The sequence below is a fragment of the Vitis riparia genome, chromosome 12 (genome assembly GCF_004353265.1).
Source record: "Vitis riparia cultivar Riparia Gloire de Montpellier isolate 1030 chromosome 12, EGFV_Vit.rip_1.0, whole genome shotgun sequence".
Lineage (NCBI taxonomy): Eukaryota > Viridiplantae > Streptophyta > Magnoliopsida > Vitales > Vitaceae > Vitis > Vitis riparia.
The window spans coordinates 17,192,557-17,213,370 of NC_048442.1; the positions used below are offsets into that span (position 1 = coordinate 17,192,557).

The 20,814-nt window shown below is 36.8% G+C and overlaps 2 protein-coding genes and 1 pseudogene across 10 annotated transcripts; all 3 read right to left on the minus strand.

Annotated features, from left to right (window-relative positions):
* Nucleotides 1-1,460: 1,460 nt before the first annotated feature.
* LOC117927309 (transmembrane protein 256 homolog) lies at nt 1,461-16,459 on the minus strand. Of its 9 annotated transcripts, none has more exons than XM_034846786.1 (6): nt 16,306-16,458; nt 16,145-16,215; nt 15,798-15,878; nt 3,267-3,310; nt 1,893-2,016; nt 1,461-1,707 (listed from the first exon to the last, which is right to left on the minus strand). In XM_034846786.1, exons 1-5 carry the CDS (start codon nt 16,349-16,351, stop codon nt 1,917-1,919), a joined length of 342 nt encoding a protein of 113 aa, XP_034702677.1. In that variant the 5' UTR covers nt 16,352-16,458; the 3' UTR covers nt 1,461-1,707; nt 1,893-1,916. The 9 variants fall into 9 exon arrangements, with proteins under 9 accessions (XP_034702677.1, XP_034702676.1, XP_034702673.1 ...); XM_034846785.1 differs by having other exon boundaries at nt 1,461-1,831; XM_034846782.1 differs by lacking the exons at nt 15,798-15,878; nt 16,145-16,215; nt 16,306-16,458 and adding exons at nt 3,439-3,518; nt 3,781-3,851; nt 3,942-4,095 and having other exon boundaries at nt 1,893-2,026.
* On the minus strand, nt 5,193-9,750 carry LOC117927308 (annotated as a pseudogene).
* Nucleotides 16,460-17,537: 1,078 nt separating the features above from the next.
* LOC117927305 (triacylglycerol lipase 2-like) lies at nt 17,538-20,715 on the minus strand. Its single transcript, XM_034846780.1, has 10 exons — nt 20,178-20,715; nt 19,899-20,081; nt 19,703-19,813; nt 19,472-19,612; nt 19,280-19,390; nt 19,049-19,192; nt 18,927-18,967; nt 18,324-18,403; nt 18,140-18,235; nt 17,538-17,976 (listed from the first exon to the last, which is right to left on the minus strand). The coding sequence occupies exons 1-10, from the start codon at nt 20,277-20,279 to the stop codon at nt 17,657-17,659; spliced, it is 1,329 nt and encodes a 442-aa protein (XP_034702671.1). The 5' UTR covers nt 20,280-20,715; the 3' UTR covers nt 17,538-17,656.
* Between the last annotated feature and the right edge of the window lie 99 nt (nt 20,716-20,814).

The window sequence follows — 20,814 nt, forward strand, 5'->3', positions numbered from 1 at the left end:
ATGGTATAAACTGCCTAAACAAGAATTCTTGAACAACGAACAACCAGAGCCTATCACTCACTACATCAAAAAATTTCCCCTTACCTTGCAAATATTCCACCCCAACCATTTCCCCAAATTTCCCTTGAATAATCTTCCACCACCAACTCTCCCTCTCAAGGGCAAACCTTCACAACCATTTGCCAAGTTAGGCTCCATTAAGAACCTTCAATCTTCTAATACCCAAACCTTTGAGCTTTTTTATCCTTATAAACCTTAGACCAGCTCTCTAGGTGCACCTTACTACCTTCTTAAAGATTCCCCACAAAAAATCTATTTACACATTTTCTAATCTAATTCTCACTTTCTTAGGAAGAGTAAAAAGGGACATAAAATAAATTGGCATGTTGAAGAAAGTACTTTTTATAGGAACCAAACTACCTCCCTTTGAAAAATACCACTTCTTCCAAAAGGCCAATCTCCTACCGAATCTTACCTCGAGAACATCCCACATAATACAAGACTTATGAGGTGCTCCCCAGGGCGGACCAAGATAAGTAGTTGGAAGCCCCCTTATAATCCAGCAAAGAAACTTCCTTCACTTTCCCCATTGGAATGAGCTCACTTTTTTTGCAGATAACTTTTTGACCAACGCAACCTCAAAACCGATTACAATTCACCTCCAACATCTTAGTTGATCAAGTTTATCTCGCAAAAAAGAAGAGTATCATTCACAAATAGGAGGTGGGAGATTTAGCAACCTTCTCCCCATCTACCCCCAACCTTTAAACCTTAAATGAACCCTCCTTGCTCAACCTTCAAAATTAGACAACATTGAGGTACACCTCATCTCACAAAAGTGTGTAAAAGAAACAAAATATTGTTTGGTAAGAATTATACATCGGTATATATAAATGTTTTTAGAATCGATCCATCGTTGAATTGGAAAAGTTGTCAATTTGATTTGATGTTTGGATGGTGATTGAACCTAATTGAGATCAAACTCATGTTGTATTTAATTTGATAATATCAGAGAGAAAAAACAAAATAATATTCATTTTTATTTTATTTTATATCATCAAATTGAATTATGGATAAATGTAAATCAATTAGTATTTTAAATTTTTATAAAATAAATACATACGATATTCATGTGAAAATATATATTGAAAATGAAAGAAAAAGTTTATTATTTGATTTTATTATATAAAATTTTTTATAATTTTAAAAATATTACATCATTTTACTTATATTATTTTCATATATTATTCTAAAATTTTTTGAATAGGTGAGTGGATAATATGTTAGCTGAGAAAGCATTTTAATACTTCAGTACAAAATTTTCAAGCTCAGAAGCCTTATCAAAGATTTTATGGATATGATACTAGCAATAGAAGTAAGATCATTTTGCTTAGCCCATCAGCCCTATAAGATTACTCATCCTACATTCTTTCCAAATGCATCAGAAGACAATGGAGAACTTCACAAAAGTATGGTATAAACTTAGATTTTGAAATATTCCATCGACATCTTTGAGAAGATTATTGTATACAAACAGGAGAAGTAGCTTGTAATGACAAGAACACTCTTACAAGAGATGCATGACAAGAAATTCCAGCAACTGTTCAAATCTCAAATCCGAAAAATACAAGCATTCTTGGTACAATTCCCCAAGATCCCACCATAGTTGTCTTATTGAATTCACAACCCAGAAACCAGAATTTGTACCACTGTATGAGGAAGTTGAAATCCTTAAAAAAGCAAGCTCCCCCAAGCGGCAATAAACGCAAGGCCGCCGAATGGTGCCAAGAAACTGTACTTTCTGTCTTCAAAATATGCCACAGTGTAACACCTGCAAAATCCTAGTGTTTCCATCAAGATTCAATTTTATTCACATAAATTTGAATTTGTACCACTGTATGAGGAAGTTGAAATCCTTAGAAAAGCAAGCTCCCCCAAGCGGCAATAAACGCAAGGCCGCCGAATGGTGCCAAGAAATTGTACTTTCTGTCTTCAAAATATGCCACAGTGTAACACCTGCAAAATCCTAGTGTTTCCATCAAGATTCAATTTTATTCACATAAATTTCATTGGATAAGAGGAAATTGTTTCTAGAAAGCAGATATTTCCATGAAACATTTCCCAATAACAGCTTAGCTCCAACAGTCAGTGAAATTGTAATCAAAGAAAAGGTTGGGTCTGTTGCTACATCCAAGTATATCTTTTAACCAAAGAAGTAAACAAAAACAATTTACACAAGAATTTCATATGTCAGCCCTATGTATATACCAATATCGGGTCTGACCAAGCCAAAGTGAGCTTGAAAATAAATCTAACCAACCTGCTACTCGACTCAATCCAGTATGATTATAACAACTATTCGCCTAGGCTGGTAAGTCATTACCAATTCCTGTGGGTCTACTTGAGTGGTTAACTTGACCACACAGAGAAAGACACCATAGTTTTCATAAAATATTGGTGAATTTTCCAGGACAGCATGACATCTTATTTCATTGATGGCTTTCATTGCAATCATCCATTGTACAAAACCCCCTCTCCTTGGTTGGAAGGAACATTTTACCTCTCCCTCTTGTGAAACCCCAAACACATTTAGCACGACAGACAACAAAGTTAGTGCTCTGATCTTCAATATCATTACCAAGAATTTAATTGAATATGAATTAACCAGTACCTATGACGCAAATTTCATTGCAGAATGCAGATAAACCATTCCACATTAAAAGAGTAATGAACTTCAAAATTTTCAATTGACACAAGTCTCTGATTGGATGGTTAAACTATGGTATCATCATTCTGTGACAAAGACCTACATGTTTACTCCAGATCAAACTCTGCTCACTACAGACATGAATCAGTCTGTGAAATTTCATGCTGGTTTATACAAGAGTGAAAACAAAACATCAATTCAGTTGAAGTTTGTTTACCTATGAAGGTTCATAAAGGGTACAAACAGATTGGTCAGTCCCAGAAGAGATGTTAAGCATTCTCATCTCAATTACCAAGTTAATGTGCCACTTTTACTATTTAAATCATCCCTTGGTTTCTTCCTACACTGTTTGTGACCCTTAAACCAATTGCAGAATGCATAAAATCTTTCTCATCATGATTTTCAGCTTCATTTGACTAGCAAACTCGGCAGATATCAGACCCAAGCATTTTCTACCACCCAGTTTTGTAACTGGACTTTAAAATCTCAAATTCTTTTCAATGGTGCAGTACAATTGAATTAACATCATACATATCTAAGAGAGAAAAACTGTGCTTACGATCCCGAAAATGCGAGAATTCCAGCTGTCACAAGACCTCCAAACTACAACAAGATACATGAAAAAGAACTCTTAATAATTGATAATTATGATCCACACCCATCACAGAATTCACAAAATATAAACTTGAAACTAAAGGAATTTGGGAATAAAATTGACAGGGGGAACTCACAATATTGGATGCTTGGTAACAGGGGTAGCAAGCAAAGCTGCCGTATGAACCAAATGGTATAAGGATGCCGTTTTCCAAACCTCATTTTATTCACAAAAAGGGATCATCAAATTAATATAAAACAGTATACTAACTTCATGGATGAAATGATATGGCCTTCGTTTGGTCACAAAGGAAAAAGAAATGAACCAAGTTTTGAATTATAAATTTTCCCATTAACATACTGACATAAAATGAGCCTAATTGAGATGGGCAAGGCTCAAAATTTAGCCTCCTTTCCTCCGTTTTCTGAGCAGCCAAACACAGGGATTACAGTTAAAAATTAAAAGGATAAAAGCATACCTCTTTGTAAATAGGGTTTTGGGGCTTGAAGACATGGGCACCAAAGGCTCCCAACCCAATACCTACAGCTCCTGTTTCAATGATTTTCACAAATGCCCTTCTTCAGATTCATTCACGCATATGAATACAGACAGAGAAGGAAAGATAAATTGTGGGTTTACCAGAGACAGCAGCAACTTGGTGCCAGGGGTAGAGTTTTGCCATCATTGATTCTGCTGCCATCATTGATTCACCTTCTTCTTCTTCTTCTTCTGCTTCTTCCCTCTTGTTGACTTTAGTTTCAGGGGACAAGCAGCAGAGATACTAAAACCGTGGGACGCCCTTCTCCCAAACGCACCCTTATTTTATAGTATAGTCATCGACTCATTACTGAGCTTAAACGGCGCCGTTTGATTCATCCTACAGATGTATTTAAAACGCTGTACTGGTATTTTACAGAAATGATTAGATGATTAATATTCATCCATAATCTTAATTGGGAAATGGATTTTGAATTAACGTTTTGTAATAAAAATATTATGTCATAGAAAAAATAAAAAGAAAAAAATGAATATTTACAAAACTTTTCCCTATTTTATTATTTATGTAAAAGTTGAGAAATAAATGGTTGGTTTTGGGACTTTTTTTAGGATAATTTTTTGTTCTTTAAAACAAAAAAAACCAAAAAGTTCGTTTGAGAACTAAAAGTTATTTTCTAATTTCTAAAAGTAAGGTGGTTTTAGGAAACATCATTTTAGTTGTATTATATTATTTTTACTTGTTTTTTATTGACTATTTTAAGAAATAATTATAGAAAAATGTAGAATGATTAAAATTAAAACACTAAACATAAAAAAATATTTTTAAAATTATTAAAAACATTTTAAGCTTCTAAACAAACTTTATTTGTACAAATTATTAGAGAACGGTTTTTAATAGCAGTTTTTGAAAACAGTTACTAAAAAGACTCAAATTAAATTCATGAGCAACCACTTTTTTCAACTTTTATCCTGGTTTTCTAAGTAAAATGAAGCTAAACTTCTATCCTTTTCTTATGTTTTTTTTTTTCAAAAAAAAAAAGTTTTGAGAGAAATAAAATAAAATAAAAAATAGAAGAAAAAAGGATAAAAGAAAATTATAATCCTATTGATGGAAAATTATAACGTTTTCCATTTTTCCTTAGCTTTTTTCCAAAGCCAAGCATAGCATTAGCTTTTCTTTTTCCCTTTCCATTACATTTTTCCCAATGTGAGCTTGGTAAAAATGAACTAGAAACAGATGGATGTGTGCTAACTGCTAATGCATTTCTTGCTGACATTTATATTGAATATAGAGAAAATGAAACTTGATGTTGTCTATATGTTGTTAATTATAAAGTTTTATAAGTTAATTTCTCGGTTTCGATTATGAAAGAACCAATCTAAACAATCAAATAACTCAAAAAATTTAGCTGTATTAGCATAAAAGCTACTATGACAGTTGGAATACAATTTTTCACACCAAGGAAAATGTATAACAAAATCAGACTATAGTTGACAAACTTTTTCCCAGTTTATTGAAGCTTGAAGAAAGCGATGAGAGGATCATACACAGCTTGCTTGGCATTGGAAGCCATAACATAATCTGCATGTGCATAGTCCTCTCTGTACTGCACCACAAGCTTATCTCCATCATGATCTTTGAGGCTTTCCAGCAGGAGTTGCGCATCATTAACATCAGAAAGTGCATATTGTCATGTTGTACACAGGAGGAGTAGGCTGCCCATAGTGTTCCATGCTCTCATCCTCGTCCTCGTAGTCGTACATAGCTAATGTTCCTTCTCTGATCACTGTTGAAATTCAGACATCGACTCTTAACAAAAGGTTTGTTCAAATTAGCCGATGCCCACCTGTAGACCCCCATTTAGGCATGGGTCACTTTCTCCCTATTTGTTTTTGCAGATCACATTTTTAGCCAGGTGTCACTACCCCCAACGGGCCACGTGTCACATCCTTAGTGGCCATAAGGAATCAACCTCGCTTTTTGAAGCTACAATAGGACTTTGACACGTGGAGGAACTTTCTGAAAGGGGGTCCCGCAGGCCGTCAGGAGGCGCCGATGAGAGAGAAGGAAAGGTGGCTGCAGAAGGGGTGGTGCAGAAAGGTGGCTGCGGCAGAGATCATAGGAGGTGACAGCATTGTAGAGTGCAGAGGGGTGGCTTGCAAGAGGAGAGAAAAAGAAAGGAAAAAGGGAAAAACGGAGAGGGTTTTTCTGGGGAGAAAAAGGAGAAAAGAGAGGAGTTTTCTAGAGAGTTCTGGAAAGGAAAGGGGTATTGGTTGAACCTGAAGAGGAAGCTAAGAACAGAGGAGCGCAAAGTTGTCGGAGAGTCCAGGACACAAAACTGAGGAGGGAGAGCTCCAAGTATGACCATTTGTTTTTTTTGCATCTTTCCCATTTTTTTTCAGACTGTCCAGGTCTGATTCTCAGTGATTTTTCATTTCTTCTTGTTGGGTTGTTCTGTTTTGGTGATTATTGATTGAATGTTGGAAGAGTTTGTTGTGTTTTATGCCCTATTCTGACGAGTATTTTTCCATCTTAACTCACTGCATGTTGGACCCATGGATGAAATGATGAAATGGGTCCGATATGCTGGTTAAAGTCTTCATGTTCTTTTTCTTGTTGCTATCCTATCATCTCCCTGTTTTCTTTTCCTCCCTGAGTGCATACTCAAGGCTCCAAAGCCTCAGCTGCTTTCCGTGAAGCTTCAAGGCTCTTAACCTTGTGGCTAGAATCTGGGTTTTCAGTGATGATGAGAACAGGCCTTCTCAGTTTCCTCCAAGCTTTCACAGTCAGCTAACATCTGAGGTTGCATGCTGTTAGGCATATTCGTCGGCTAGACGTGGAGGCACGTCTGCTGGTGGCCTACCCATTGTGTTTATGTCCATGCACATGTCTTCACTCTGCATGACCCCTATTCCTATTCCCATGCAAGCGTGTCATCATCTCATCCCCATGTCTTTTTTCCTTATCCACCATGCCCTTCGTTCGTCTATCCACCTCTCTCTCTAGGTCGTCATACCTATTTCCTCACTCAAGCTTGCAGGAATCAAGCATCCTCCACTCGACCCATTTCTCTCTCTAAACCTTCACCTACCCGTGGGATCCTCCCTAAAAAAATGCCATGCAGACGGTCCCCTCTACGACGCGCGGCATAGCACGTCCCACCTTTCTCCGGATGCCTCGCATCCAAAATTCTGTCCGGTTGCGTCCTACCCTTCTCCGGATGTCTCCCATCTGGAATCTGTCCTCCGCCATTCCTACCTTTCTCCGAATGTCTCCCATCTGGAATCTGTCCGCCGTCATTCCTACCTTTCTTCGGATGCCTCTCATCCGGAATCTGTCCGCGCGCCATTCTGCCTTATCCGGATGTCTCTCATCCGAAATCTATCCGCCGCCATTCCGCCTTATCCTGATGCCCCACATCCGGGATCTGTCCGGCCAAGTCTCACCTTCTCTGGATGTCTCACCTCCGGATCATACCCGACCGCCCTTTCACATTTTCCGGATGTCTCACATCCGAAACCCCCTGCCCAGCCGTCACTCCACCCAGGAGAGATTTTCGTCTGGCCGCCATTCCCTTCTCCGAATGCCTCACATCCGGAATTCTGTCCGCTGACATCCCACCTTTTTCGGATGTCTCACATCCGACGCTTGACGCTGATTAGGAGAGGGGGGTAATTAAACTTCCTTCGTCAGACATGTCCGGATCCTCGTTTTATAACTTCTTTTTTTTAACCATTTCAAAGCATCTTATATTTCATCCTTAGAGCTTTTAAGATCACCCAAGAGTCCCATTTCCAATAAATTTTGCTGTCATCTTTCTTTCTGACAAGCAATTTTCACAACTCTTCTGGTTTTTAAAATGTTTTGAAACAAGCATAGATTCAATCCCGTAATTTCGAATAATGGAGTTTATGGAATTAATTCATGCAAGATAGATTGGGCTTTGGTGGGGGCCCGACATATGAGATTTTGTAATTGATGATTGAGTGATTGATTTAGTTGTCATGCATGATTGTTTCTATTCTGCCCTATGACATGCTCAAAATTATCCCTTAATTGTGCACTAACCTCTCTCTTGCTAGCGCATGGTGGCTTGTTGCCCAGGTACGCACCTACTTTCACTCTAGTCATTGTCTAAGCATATTCTGATTCTCACGTGTGCATGATTCATTCTGGGTATTCACTGTTTTACTCTTTCATTGCCCTAATTGCTTCATTTTATTAGTAGAGACCCGACTTTAGGGCTTAGAGGGGTGTTACGGTCTTTACCGTACCTTCCCGATGAGTAACCTGACCCCCGAACCCGATCCGGTTTTTCGCAGACTGTCTTTTCCAAAACAAGGAGTCACACTTAGGGTTTTTCTTTCTTATTTTGTTTACCCTTTAAAAATAAAACAAAAATAAGTGGCGACTCCAAGTCATTTTTTATTTTATAAATAAAATCATTTTTTTAAAATAAAAATCGAGTTCACCATCGAGTGGGAAACGCATGAGCCGAAATGCGGAGTCCACACCACCTCTTTATGCTAACGAGTTTAATAGGTAAGGGGAGGAAATGATATCATCTAGATGATTGCGTTGACCGGTGTATTATGGTTTTGAAACAGGGACTATACTTACTCTAAGATAGATGGATTGTGTTCTTTGTTGCTGTTGATTGAGGCTCATGCTCTAGAAAAACATCTACAATGGAAGAGTTGAGGCAGCAGTTTTGGCCTGCAGATACAACACAATGTAAGTCATTATGGAAGATGACCTTTTCAAAAGACATAGTGCTGATTAGAAAATCAAGAACATGGATATTACCTGTAAAAGAGGTCAACAAGTCAGTGCAATCAACACCGGGTTTCTTGCAGATGGCTTTTAGAAGATTAACTACAGCATCCCTGTTCACTTGGGTGGTGATGGGGGAAAATTAAGAAATCAGTCATAGAGCAAACCAGGATAATTCATTTTCCCAAAATGAATCATCTAGTCAATTTTGGCGATACACCAGGTGTATCGCAACTTCCATTATACTAATCAGAGAGAACCAAGCAAAGCAAATGTATGTGTTATCACAACTTCTAAAATTCTCTTTATATCAGTGATTCAAGTCCTTGTGTGATGGTTAGGAACTTTTTAGCGACAAAATTTTGAAAGTGTTTTCATACTTTAGTCTAAAATTTTCAAGCCCAGAAATCCTATCAAAGATTTTATGGATATGATACTAGCAATAGAAATAAGTTTATTTTGCCTGGTCCATCACCACTATAGGAGGGGGCAAGGAAAAAAAGATGTCTTTTTCACTTTCACAGATCAAATCCATCAAGACCCAATATGTCTATGGTACTAGCAACAGAAATAAAATTGTTTTGCTTGAAGCATCAGAATTAGAGGAAGAGTAAAGAAAAAGAGTTGTTTTCTCACCCTCTTGGATCGAATTCATCAAGACCCAACCAGTACAAGGACTGTCAAGAAAGATAAATGTATGGTCAGAGAATTTTATTTTGCTGGAAATCAAACATAAATGAAAGAGAATAAGTCTTTACTTCAGCTATAAAATTATCAGCAGCATTTCTTGCTAGTGGGGATGTCATTTGACCCACATAAGCAATTGGGCTAAGCAAGACAGCTGATCTTGACATGCTCAACAGCTGATTCTGGAAAAAGGCAGCCAAAGCAATCAGAGTACCCTGCAAAGAATTTCCAAACTCAGTATCCCCATTAGACTTAAGGAAAAAAATCCTGGAACTAGTACAAGAGTAATTTAAAGATACTCACCAGGGAATGCCCAACATAGTGCAGTTTCTGTCCTGTTTGGTCATGTACATACTGGAAGCTAGCAGGAAGGTCATATGATACCAACTCATCCCATGACCAATCCCAAAAAGCCTAAAAAACAACATTGAGATAATCAGTGGATCACAAATTGGGCAATAAAAGAGAACCCAACATGTAAGAAAGAATGATAACCGAGTCCCCAGGATCCAACGAAGTATGCCCACGGCTATACTTGGTTCCACGAGTGTTTGCAATCCACACATCAAACCCACTATCTGCCAACAAATGCGTAAAAAACTAAGACCCATATCCCATTTTCAGACTTTTAATGCCTGGTCTGTATGATATTTGGCCTCGTCTAACTAACAACAAAGCAAAGAGAAATGCAATCTTGTCACAGAATTTTGTGGTCTATGTAACAGTTCTCTTTCTATTCACAGCACTCATTCAGTTTTAACAAGCTTTGCATTGACCCGTATCATATTAATCGTGCTATTCCAGTACTCAATCACCAACCCTAAATATTTCGTGGCCCCTTCAAACAAAACTTATGCCAGATGGTAATAAGAATGTAAATCAAGCACACCAGAAATGAAGATTAATGTGGACGATCATCCTTTATGGGGCATTGTGGTTTCAAAAGGCTTCCTGTAAAGAAAATGTGTACCATAACCTGGAAATCTTCCTAAAGCTGTAATTAGAAAACAAACCTTCTCAACATATATAGAATACTTTGAACATGAGCCTGGCAAGCAATTTGAACTAATTTTCCACTGTTAGGAACAAAAGATTATCATATTGCACTCATCCCCAGACTGGCAACAAGGGACAAGGACCCAAAAAAATTGTCCCCCAAAAAAAAAAGAATGATAGAGAGCTTGGGGGAGGGAGGAATAAACTAATCCATTTTATGCTTTGTACAGAAACAGTCTTCAATGAGTATGAAACTATATGATAGCATTTTTCATCTGATATGCTTAATAAGTAACTACAGCAACTGCTGTTGGCGGGTTTGTAAAGAATCATTCTTGGAGGGAGCATCCTTTTGCAAGGTTGGAGATGTTTTGGGTGCAGTCTCTAGCGCCCTCTGTCTTCTTAGTCTTCTAAGGAACTGGAGTGGCGTCCTTTTGGGTTTTATCTGCCCTAGCAATTTCATTTGCTCCCTTTTGAACTTCCTATTTGCATACCATCTTCCACCTTGCCAGCCCAACCCATATCTACAATCCAGCAAAAAGATAAAGAGAGTGAAAAGATAAAAATAACCATTTTAATAGGAAAATTCAGTTTTTGCAATTAGGAGTAAGGAGTTGAACAGTAAAACAACCAAGAAGCAAGGTCAAGAAAAAGGAAAATGCTATAAGTTTTTTGTTGCTTTCCCACATTTCATTCTGTTAATTGCATTAGAAATTTACAGACTGAACTTAAAAAAGGATGTAAACATGCCTATCTAGGTGTCCCACCTGTCAGCTATACCACTTTCTTTTTACATGTCATTACACTATTTGGTGGACAGATGCTTATCTGTATCTAGTAGAAAATATCAAGACATCAGCAGGATGTGCAGCATTAATCATATGATGATAATCATATAAAGCATAAATGAGTGAACTTCCCTCAACCACATCCTGATTCAAAGGATAAATTATTTCAATTTTCAATCCTTATGAATTCTCAAATAAATGTTTCGGGGTCCTATTGGTGCAAGATTTTACCACAGTATAGACCCGGTTAAAACTTTTCTGGAGCTTGCAAGGAAGCTGCTTTCTGGTGTTCTCATTAGAAGTGGTTTACATTTCCAAAGTTTGCCTTTTCTGGGCCAAATCCCTATTAGAAAATGTAACAGTAAACAGAAGAGAATATCGGAAGAGTTACATGCATTAGGTGGTTTGGTGGAATGGTGGAGTGCAAGTAGGATTTGGGGATTGTTCACCAGCCCAAAGCTCTGAAAGAGAATGGATTTTATTTCTGAAAGCACCCCACTTTCGGAATTGTTAAAATAATTTCATTTTGACCAGCAGTGGCTCTTTTATACCATAAGCAACATTCAATGAATTTCTTTAACCCAAAAAAAATGGGGTGCACCATTATGTATATATGTAGTGTACACAAAAAAACCAATCAAAGAATACTGACAAGTATCTACAAAAAAACAGCCACAAAACCTAATCTACCTGCAGCTAAGACTACCCAAAATGTCAAACACTGAGAAGTTTCCCAAATCTAATGAAGTATTTGAACCCACTATAAGAGGGTTCTTGTGAAGTTCTCCTTTAACCTTTGATCTGAGAGCTCTTCACCCTAAAAGATTCAACAATAACATCTTGCCATATACACTAGAACAAACACAAGGGAGCCATTCACCGAACATGGTGTCCCTTCTTATCCATTCCCTTAACCTTCCTTCCATTTGAGGAGCAAATTTCTCATAGTCACTGGAAACACCCATTTCATCCCAAAGCTTGCTAAGAAGAACATCCATAACAACTTTGTCGTTGTACAATAAATCAACAGACTCTTCGCTCTCTTTACATAGACTACATCTATTAACCATCGATTACCCCCTCTTCGTTAACATGTTTGTAATTAAAATCTTCTCTCATACTGCTTCCTAAGAAAAAAAGTGAGATCACAAAGGAGCTCGAGTGCCCCAAATTTCCTTAGTTGGGGACTCCGCTCTAGTATCAACACACAAAGAACTGTAGTACGATTTGACGTTGAAGTTTCCTTTCCTATCCTACTTCCAAACCAAGATATCTTCTCCTAATTGTTGCATTTTTTTTGTATAAATAAGCTCTAAAAAAAAATAGGATACCCACTCCAACTCTCAATCATGGAAAGGTGTTCTTAATTACACTAACATTGATCTCCTCTACCCCTATCCCACAAGTCTACAGCTATAGCATTCCTATGAAAGGCTAAACTGCACAACAAAGGAGATGATACTTTCACACAACTCTCCCCCACTCAACTTTCCCATCAAAATTTTGTCCGCCTACCATCATTAACACAAATAGCTATACTAATGCCTTTCCACGCACTTGAACTTCCCTTTCTTGCAAATATTCCACCTCCAACCATTTCCCCAAATTTCCCTTGAATAATCTTCCACCATCAACTCTCCCTCTCAAGGGCAAACCTTCACAACCATTTGCCAAGTTAGGCTCCATTAAGAACCTTCAATCTTCTAAAACCTAAACCTTTGAAATTTTTTATCCTTATAAACCTTAGACCAGCTCTCTAGGTGCACTTTACTGCCTTCTTAAAGATTTCCCACGAAAAATCTCTTTACACCTTTTCCAATCTAATTCTCACTTTCTTGGATAGTAAAAAGGGACATAAAATAAATTAGCATGCTGAAGAAAGTACTTTTTATAGGAACCAAACTACCTCCCTTTGAAAAATACCACTTCTTCCAAAAGGCCATTCTCCTACTGAATCTTTCCTCGAGAACATCCCACATAATACAAGACTTATGAGGCACTCCCCAGGGCGGACCAAGATAAGTAGTTGGAAGCCCCCTTATAATCCAACAAAGAAACTTCCTTCACTTTCCCCATTGGAATGAACTCACTTTTTTTGCAAATAACCTTCTGACCAGACGCAACCTCAAAGCCGATTACAATTCACCTCCAACATCTTAGTTGATCAAGTTTATCTCACAAAAAAGAAGAGTATCATTCACAAATAGGAGGTGGGAGATTTGACAACCTTCTCCCCTTCTACCCCCAACCTTTAAACCTTAAATGAACCCTCCTTACTCAACCTTCAAAATTAGACAACATTGAAGTACACCTCATCTCACAAAAGTGTGTACAAGAAACAAAATATTGTTTGGTAAAAATTATATATCGGTATTTATAAATGTTTTTAGAATCGATCCATCGTTGAATTGGAAAAGTTGTCAATTTGATTTGATGTTTGGATGGTGATTAAACCCTAATTGAAATCAAACCCATTATGTATTTAATTTGATAATATCAAAGAGAAAAAACAAGATAATATTCATTTTTATTTTATTTTATATCATCAAATTGAATTATGGATAAATATAAATATATTAATATTTTAATTTTTTATAAAATAAAATACATACGATATTCATGTGAAAATATATATTGAAAATGAAAGAAAAAGTTTATTATTTGATTTTATTATATAAAAATATTTTATAATTTTAAAATTATTACATCATTTTACTTATATTATTTTCATATATTATTCTAAAATTTTTTGAATAGGTGAGTGGATAAATGATGTTAGCTGAGAAAGCATTTTCATACTTCAGTACAAAATTTTCAAGCTCAGAAGCCTTATCAAAGATTTTATGGATATGATACTAGCAATAGAAGTAAGATCATTTTGCTTAGCCCATCAGCCCTATAAGATTACTCATCCTACATTCTTTCCAAATGCATCAGAAGACAATGGAGAACTTCACAAAAGTATAGTATAAACTTAGATTTTGAAATATTCCATCTACATCTTTGAGAAGATTATTGTGTACAAACAGGAGAAGTGGCTTGTAATGACAAGAACACTCTTACAAGAGATGCATGACAAGAAATTCCAGAAACTGTTCAAATCTCAAATCCGAAAAATACAAGCATTCTTGGTACAATTCCCCAAGATCCCATCATAGTTGCCTTATTGAATTCACAAACCCAGAAACCAGAATTTGTACCACTGTATGAGGAAGTTGAAATCCTTAGAAAAGCAAGCTCCCCCAAGCGGCAATAAATGCAAGGCCGCCGAATGGTGCCAAGAAACTGTACTTTCTGTCTTCAAAATATGCTGCAGTATAACACCTGCAAAATCCTAGTGTTTCCATCAAGATTCAATTTTATTCACATAAATTTCATTGGATAAGAGGAAATTGTTTCTAGAAAGCAGATATTTCCATGAAACATTCCCCAACAACAGCTTAGCTCCAACAGTCAGTGAAATTGTAATCAAAGAAAAGGTTGGGTCTGTTGCTGCATCCAAGTATCTCTTTTAACCATAGAAGTAAACAAGAACAACAATTTACACAAGAATTTCATATGTCAGCCCTATGTATATTTCCAATATCAGGTCTGACCAAGCCAAAGCAAGCTTGAAAATAAATCTAACCAACCTGCTACTCGACTCAATCCAGTATGATTATAACAACTATTCGCCTAGGCTGGTAAGTCACAACCAATTCCTGTGGGTCTACTTGAGTGGTTACCTTGGCCACACAGAGAAAGACACCATAGTTTTCATAAAATATTGGTGAATTTTCCAGGACAGCATGACATCTTATTTCATTGATGGCTTTCATTGCAATCATCCATTGTACAAAACCCCCTCTCCTTGGTTGGAAGGAACATTTTACCTCTCCCTCTTGTGAAACCCCAAACACATTTAGCAGGACAGACAACAAAGTTAGTGCTCTGATCTTCAATATCATTACCAAGAATTTAATTGAATATTGAATTAACCAGTACCTATGATGCAAATTTCATTGCAGAATGCAGATAAACCATTCCACATTAAAAGAGTAATGAACTTCAAAATTTTCAATTGACACAAGTCTCTGATTGGATGGTTAAACTATGGTATCATCATTCTGTGACAAAGACCTACATGTTTACTCCAGATCAAACTCTGCTCACTACAGATGTGAATCAGTCTGTGAAATTTCATGCTGGTCTATACAAGAGTGAAAACAAAACATCAATTCAGTTGAAGTTTGTTTACCTATGAAGGCTCGTAAAGGGTACAAACAGATTGCTCAGTCCCAGAAGAGATGTTAAGCATTCTCATCTCAATTACCAAGTTAATGTGCCACTTTTACAATTTAAATCATCCCTTGGTTTCTACCTCCACTGTTTGTGACCCTTAAACCAATTGCAGAATGCATAAAATCTTTCTCATCATGATTTTCAGCTTCATTTGACTAGCAAACTCGGCAGATATCAGACCAAGCATTTTCTACCACCCAGTTTTGTGACTGGACTTTAAAATCTCAAATTCTTTTCAATGGATGCAGTACAATTGAATTAACATCATACATATCTAAGAAGAGAAAACTGTGCTTACGTTCCCGAAAATGCGAGAATTCCAGCTGTCACTAGACCTCCAAACTACAACAAGATACATGAAAAAGAACTCTTAATAATTGATAAATTATGATCCACACCCATCACAGAATTCACAAAATATAAACTTGAAACTAAAGGGAATTTGGGAATAAATTGATAGGGGGAACTCACAATATTGGGATGCTTGGTAACAGGGGTAGCAAGCAAAGCTGCCGTATGAACCAAATGGTATAAGGATGCCGTTTGCCAAACCTTCATTTTATTCACAAAAAGGGATCATCAAATTAATATAAAATATGTATACTAACTTCAATGGATTGAAATGATATGGCCTTCGTTTGGTCACAGAGGAAAAAGAAATGAACCACAGTTTTGAATTATAAATTTTCCATTAACATACTGACATAAAATGAGCCTAATTGAGATGGGTAAGGCTCAAAATTTAGCCTCCTTTCCTCCGTTTTCTGAGCAGCCAAACACAGGGATTACAGTTAAAAATTAAAAGGATAAAAGCATACCTCTTTGTAAATAGGGTTTTGGGGCTTGAAGACATGGGTACCAAAGGCTCCCAACCCAATACCTACAGCTCCTGTTTCAATGATTTTCACAAATGCTCTTCTTCAGATTCATTCATGCATATGAATACAGACAGAGAAGGAAAGATAAATTGTGGGTTTACCAGAGACAGCAGCAACTTGGTGCCAGGGGTAGCGTTTTGCCATCATTGATTCACCTTCTTCTTCTTCTTCTGCTTCTTCCCTCTTGTTGACTTTAGCTTCAGGGGACGAGCAGCAGAGATACTAAAACCGTGGGAGGCCTACCTTCTCACAAACGCACCCTTATTTTATAGTATAGTCATCGACTCATTACTGCGCTTAAACGGCGCCGTTTGATTCATCCCACAGACGTATTTAAAACGCTGTACTGGATTTTACAGAAATGATTAGATGATTAATATTCATCCATAATCTTAATTGGGAAATGGATTTTCCATTAACGTTTTGTAATAAAAATATTATGTCATAGAAAAAATAAAAAGAAAAAAATGAATATTTACAAAACTTTTCCCTATTTTATTATTTATGTAAAAGTTGATAAATAAATGGTTGGTTTTAGGACTTTTTTTAGGACAATTTTTTGTTCTTTAGAACAAAAAAACCCAAAAACTACGAGAACTAAAAGTTATTTTCAGATTTCTAAAAGCTTGGTGGTTTTAGAAACATCATTTAGTTGTATTATATTATTTTCATTTGTTTTTTATTGACTATTTTAATAAATAATTATAGAAAGATGTAGAATGATTAAAATTAAAATGCTAAACATAAAAAATATTTTTAAAATTATTAAAAACAGATTAAAAATATTTTAAATTTCTAAACAAACTTTATTTGTACAAAATATTAGAAAATGATTTTTAATAGCAGTGTTCGAAAACAGTTACTAAACACACTCAAATTAAATTTATGAGTAACCACTTTTTTTAACTTTTATCATAGTTTTCTAAGTAAAATGAAGCTAAACTTCTATCATTTTCTTATGTCTTTTTTATATAAAAAAAAAAAAAGTTTGAGAGAAATAAAATAAAAAATAGAAGAAAAAAGGATAAAAGAAAATTATAATTCTATTGATGGAAAATTATAACATTTTCCATTTTTCCTTAGCTTTTTTCCAAAGCCAAGCATAGCATTAGCTTTTCTTTTTTCCTTTCCATTACATTTTTCCCAATGTGAGCTTGGTAAAAATGAACTAGAAACAGATGGATGTGTGCTAACTGCTAATGCATTTCTTGCTGACATTTATATTGAATATAGAGAAAATGAAGCTTGATGTTATCTATATGTTGTTAATTATAAGGTTTTTTAAGTTAATTTCTCGGTTTCGACTACGAAAGAACCAATCTAAACAACCAAATAACTCAAAAAATTTAGCTGTATTAGCATAAAAGCTACTATGACAGTTGGAATACAATTTTTCACACCAAGGAAAATGTATAACAAAATCAGACTATAGTTGACAAACTTTTTCCCAGTTTATTGAAGCTTGAAGAAAGCAATGAGAGGATCATACACAGCTTGCTTGGCATTGGAAGCCATAACATAATCTGCATGTGCATAGTCCTCTCTGTACTGCACCACAAGCTTATCTCCATCATGATCTTTGAGGCTTTCCAGCAGGAGTTGCACATCATTAACATCAGAAAGTGCATCCTGCCCACCATAGCTGAGGAAGAGAGGAAGGTCATTTGGAATGGTTGTCATGTTGTACACAGGAGGAGTAGGCTGCCCATAGTGTTCCATGTTCTCATCCTCGTCCTCGTAGTCGTACATAGCTAATGTTCCTTCTCTGATCACTGTTGAAATTCAGACATCGACTCTTAACAAAAGGTTTGTTCAAATTAGCCGATGCCCACCTCTTTATGCTAACGAGTTTAATAGGTGAGGGGAGGAAATGATATCATCTAGATGATCGCGTTGACCGCTGTATTATGGTTTTGAAACAGGGACTATACTTACTCTGAGATAGATGGATTGTGTTCTTTGTTGCTGTTGATTGAGGCTCATGCTCTAGAAAAACATCTACAATGGAAGGGTTGAGGCAGCAGTTTTGGCCTGCAGATATAACACAATGTAAGTCATTATGGAAGATGAGCTTTTCAAAAGACAGTGCTGATTAGAAAATCAAGAACATGGATATTACCTGTGAAAGAGGTCAACAAGTCAGTGCAGTCAACACCGGGTTTCTTGCAGATGGCTTTTAGAAGATTAACTACAGCAACCCTGTTCACTTGGGTGGTGATGGGGGAAAATTAAGAAATCAGTCATAGAGCAAACCAGGATAATTCATTTTCCCAAAATGAATCATCTAGTCAATTTTGGCGATACACCAGGTGTATCGCAACTTCCATTATACTAATCAGAGAGAACCAAGCAAAGCAAATGTATGTGTTATCACAACTTCTAAAATTCTCTTTATATCAGTGATTCAAGTCCTTGTGTGATGGTTAGGAACTTTTTAGCGACAAAATTTTGAAAGTGTTTTCATACTTTAGTCTAAAATTTTCAAGCCCAGAAATCCTATCAAAGATTTTATGGATATGATACTAGCAATAGAATTAAGTTTATTTTGCCTGGTCCATCACCACTATAGGAGGGGGCAAGGAAAAAAAGATGTCCTTTTCACTTTCACAGATCAAATCCATCAAGACCCAATATGTCTATGGTACTAGCAACAGAAATAAAATTGTTTTGCTTGAAGCATCAGAATTATAGGAAGAGTAAAGAAAAAGAGTTGTTTTCTCACCCTCTTGGATCGAATTCATCAAGACCCAACCAGTACAAGGACTGTCAAGAAAGATAAATGTATGGTCAGAGAATTTTATTTTGCTGGAAATCAAACATAAATGAAAGAGAATAAGTCTTTACTTCAGCTATAAAATTATCAGCAGCATTTCTTGCTAGTGGGGATGTCATTTGACCCACATAAGCAATTGGGCTAAGCAAGACAGCTGATCTTGACATGCTCAACAGCTGATTCTGGGAAAAGGCAGCCAAAGCAATCAGAGTGCCCTGCAAAGAATTTCCAAACTCAGTATCCCCATTAGACTTCAGGAAAAAATCCTGGAACAAGAAAAAAAGTAATTTAAAGATATTCACCAGGGAATGCCCAACATAGTGCAGTTTCTGTCCTGTTTGGTCGTGTACATACTGGAAGCTAGCAGGAAGATCATATGATACCAACTCATCCCATGACCAATCCCAAAAAGCCTAAAAAACAACATTGAGATAATCAATGGATCACAAATTGGGCAATAAAAGAGAACCCAACATGTAAGAAAGAATGATAACCGAGTCCCCAGGATCCAACGAAGTATGCCCACGGCTATACTTGGTTCCACGAGTGTTTGCAATCCACACATCAAACCCACTATCTGCCAACATGAATGCCAAAGACTGGTCTGGAGGTAACAGCAACCATGTTATCCCATCCTGCCACAACACAATAACTTACAACAAGATCATCAGTTCTTCCAACTTACATTGCCAGAAAACCAACCCTTACGCAGCAAAATTACTAACCATCAGGAGCCCGTGCTGCAACAGTACTGGTGCCCTCTCAGCTGATGCCTCACCAGACCGGCCCACTGGAATTCTCTGCACACTGAGAATATAACCATCCTGTGTTGTTACCTGAAACCCATCACATTGAATCAACCAGTAGATGCAATAAACCAAGAAATTTGAGAACTGAACAGTGATGCTGCAGTGACATTACCTTATGTTCTTCGCAGGCATAGCCCTGTGTCTCCACCATCAGTTTACAAATACCCTCATCTGCATCTAGGACCCAATCTTTGTTGGAAAACAGCCTTGTTCTCAAACCAACTGCTGACCGACAGAAAAGTATCACAAGAATAATTGAGGTTAGAGCATTGGCCATCTTCAGATGATTTGTTCCCTGTTCCAACAACCCTCAACTTTCCAGCATTGTTTATAGAAGAAGAATTGCAGATACAAACAAAAGGGAGGATATTATATGAAAAACTCTTGAAACCTTAATAGCTCGTGGTTCAAACAAGGCATCTCTTGGGCCTCTTTCCTTCTCATTGCCCATCATCAAACTGGATGGGCTTTCGTTTTTGTCACCTCCCACCATTCCAAACTATAAATTCTAGCTCACTTTTCTTCGGAAACGGTGATTAGGCCAATGAAGCCAATGCCTGTCTTGCCAAACCAAATGCATTATAGAAAGTAATATAGTGACCTCCGTTTGTCCCAAGTGTAATTACCGATGGCGAAGCTCCAACAAATGCGTAAAAAACTAAGACCCATATCCCATTTTCAGACTTTTAATGCCTGGTCTGTATGATATTTGGCCTGGTCTAACTAACAACAAAGCAAAGAGAAATGCAATCTTGTCACAGAATTTTGTGGTCTATGTAACAGTTTTCTTTCATTCACAGCACTCATTGAGTTTTAACAAGCTTTGCATTGACCCGTATCACATTAATCGTGTCGTGCTATTCCAGTACTCAATCACCAACCCTGAATATTTCGTGGCCCCTTCAAACAAAACTTATGCCAGATGGTAATAAGAATGTAAATCAAGCACACCAGAAATGAAGATTAATGTGGACGATCATCCTTTAAGGGGCATTGTGGTTTCAAAAGGCTTCCTGTAAAGAAAATGT

Bases quoted from the DNA above. Each gene is read 5' to 3' on its own strand.
- LOC117927309 (XM_034846782.1), bottom strand. From the start codon at position 3,815: ATGTCTTCAAGCCCCAAAACCCTATTTACAAAGAG. The intron at 3,519-3,780 runs GTATGCTTTTAT...GAATAAAATGAG, and splicing joins AAAACCCTATTTACAAAGAG to GTTTGGAAAACGGCATCCTT. The intron at 3,311-3,438 runs GTGAGTTCCCCC...ATCTTGTTGTAG, and splicing joins GTTACCAAGCATCCAATATT to TTTGGAGGTCTTGTGACAGC.
- LOC117927305 (XM_034846780.1), bottom strand. From the start codon at position 20,279: ATGGTGGGAGGTGACAAAAACGAAAGCCCATCCAGTTTGATGATGGGC. The intron at 18,404-18,926 runs GTGAGAAAACAA...CCAAGTGAACAG, and splicing joins GATGAATTCGATCCAAGAGG to GGTTGCTGTAGTTAATCTTC. The intron at 18,236-18,323 runs GTAATATCCATG...TTATATCTGCAG, and splicing joins CTTGTTGACCTCTTTCACAG to GCCAAAACTGCTGCCTCAAC.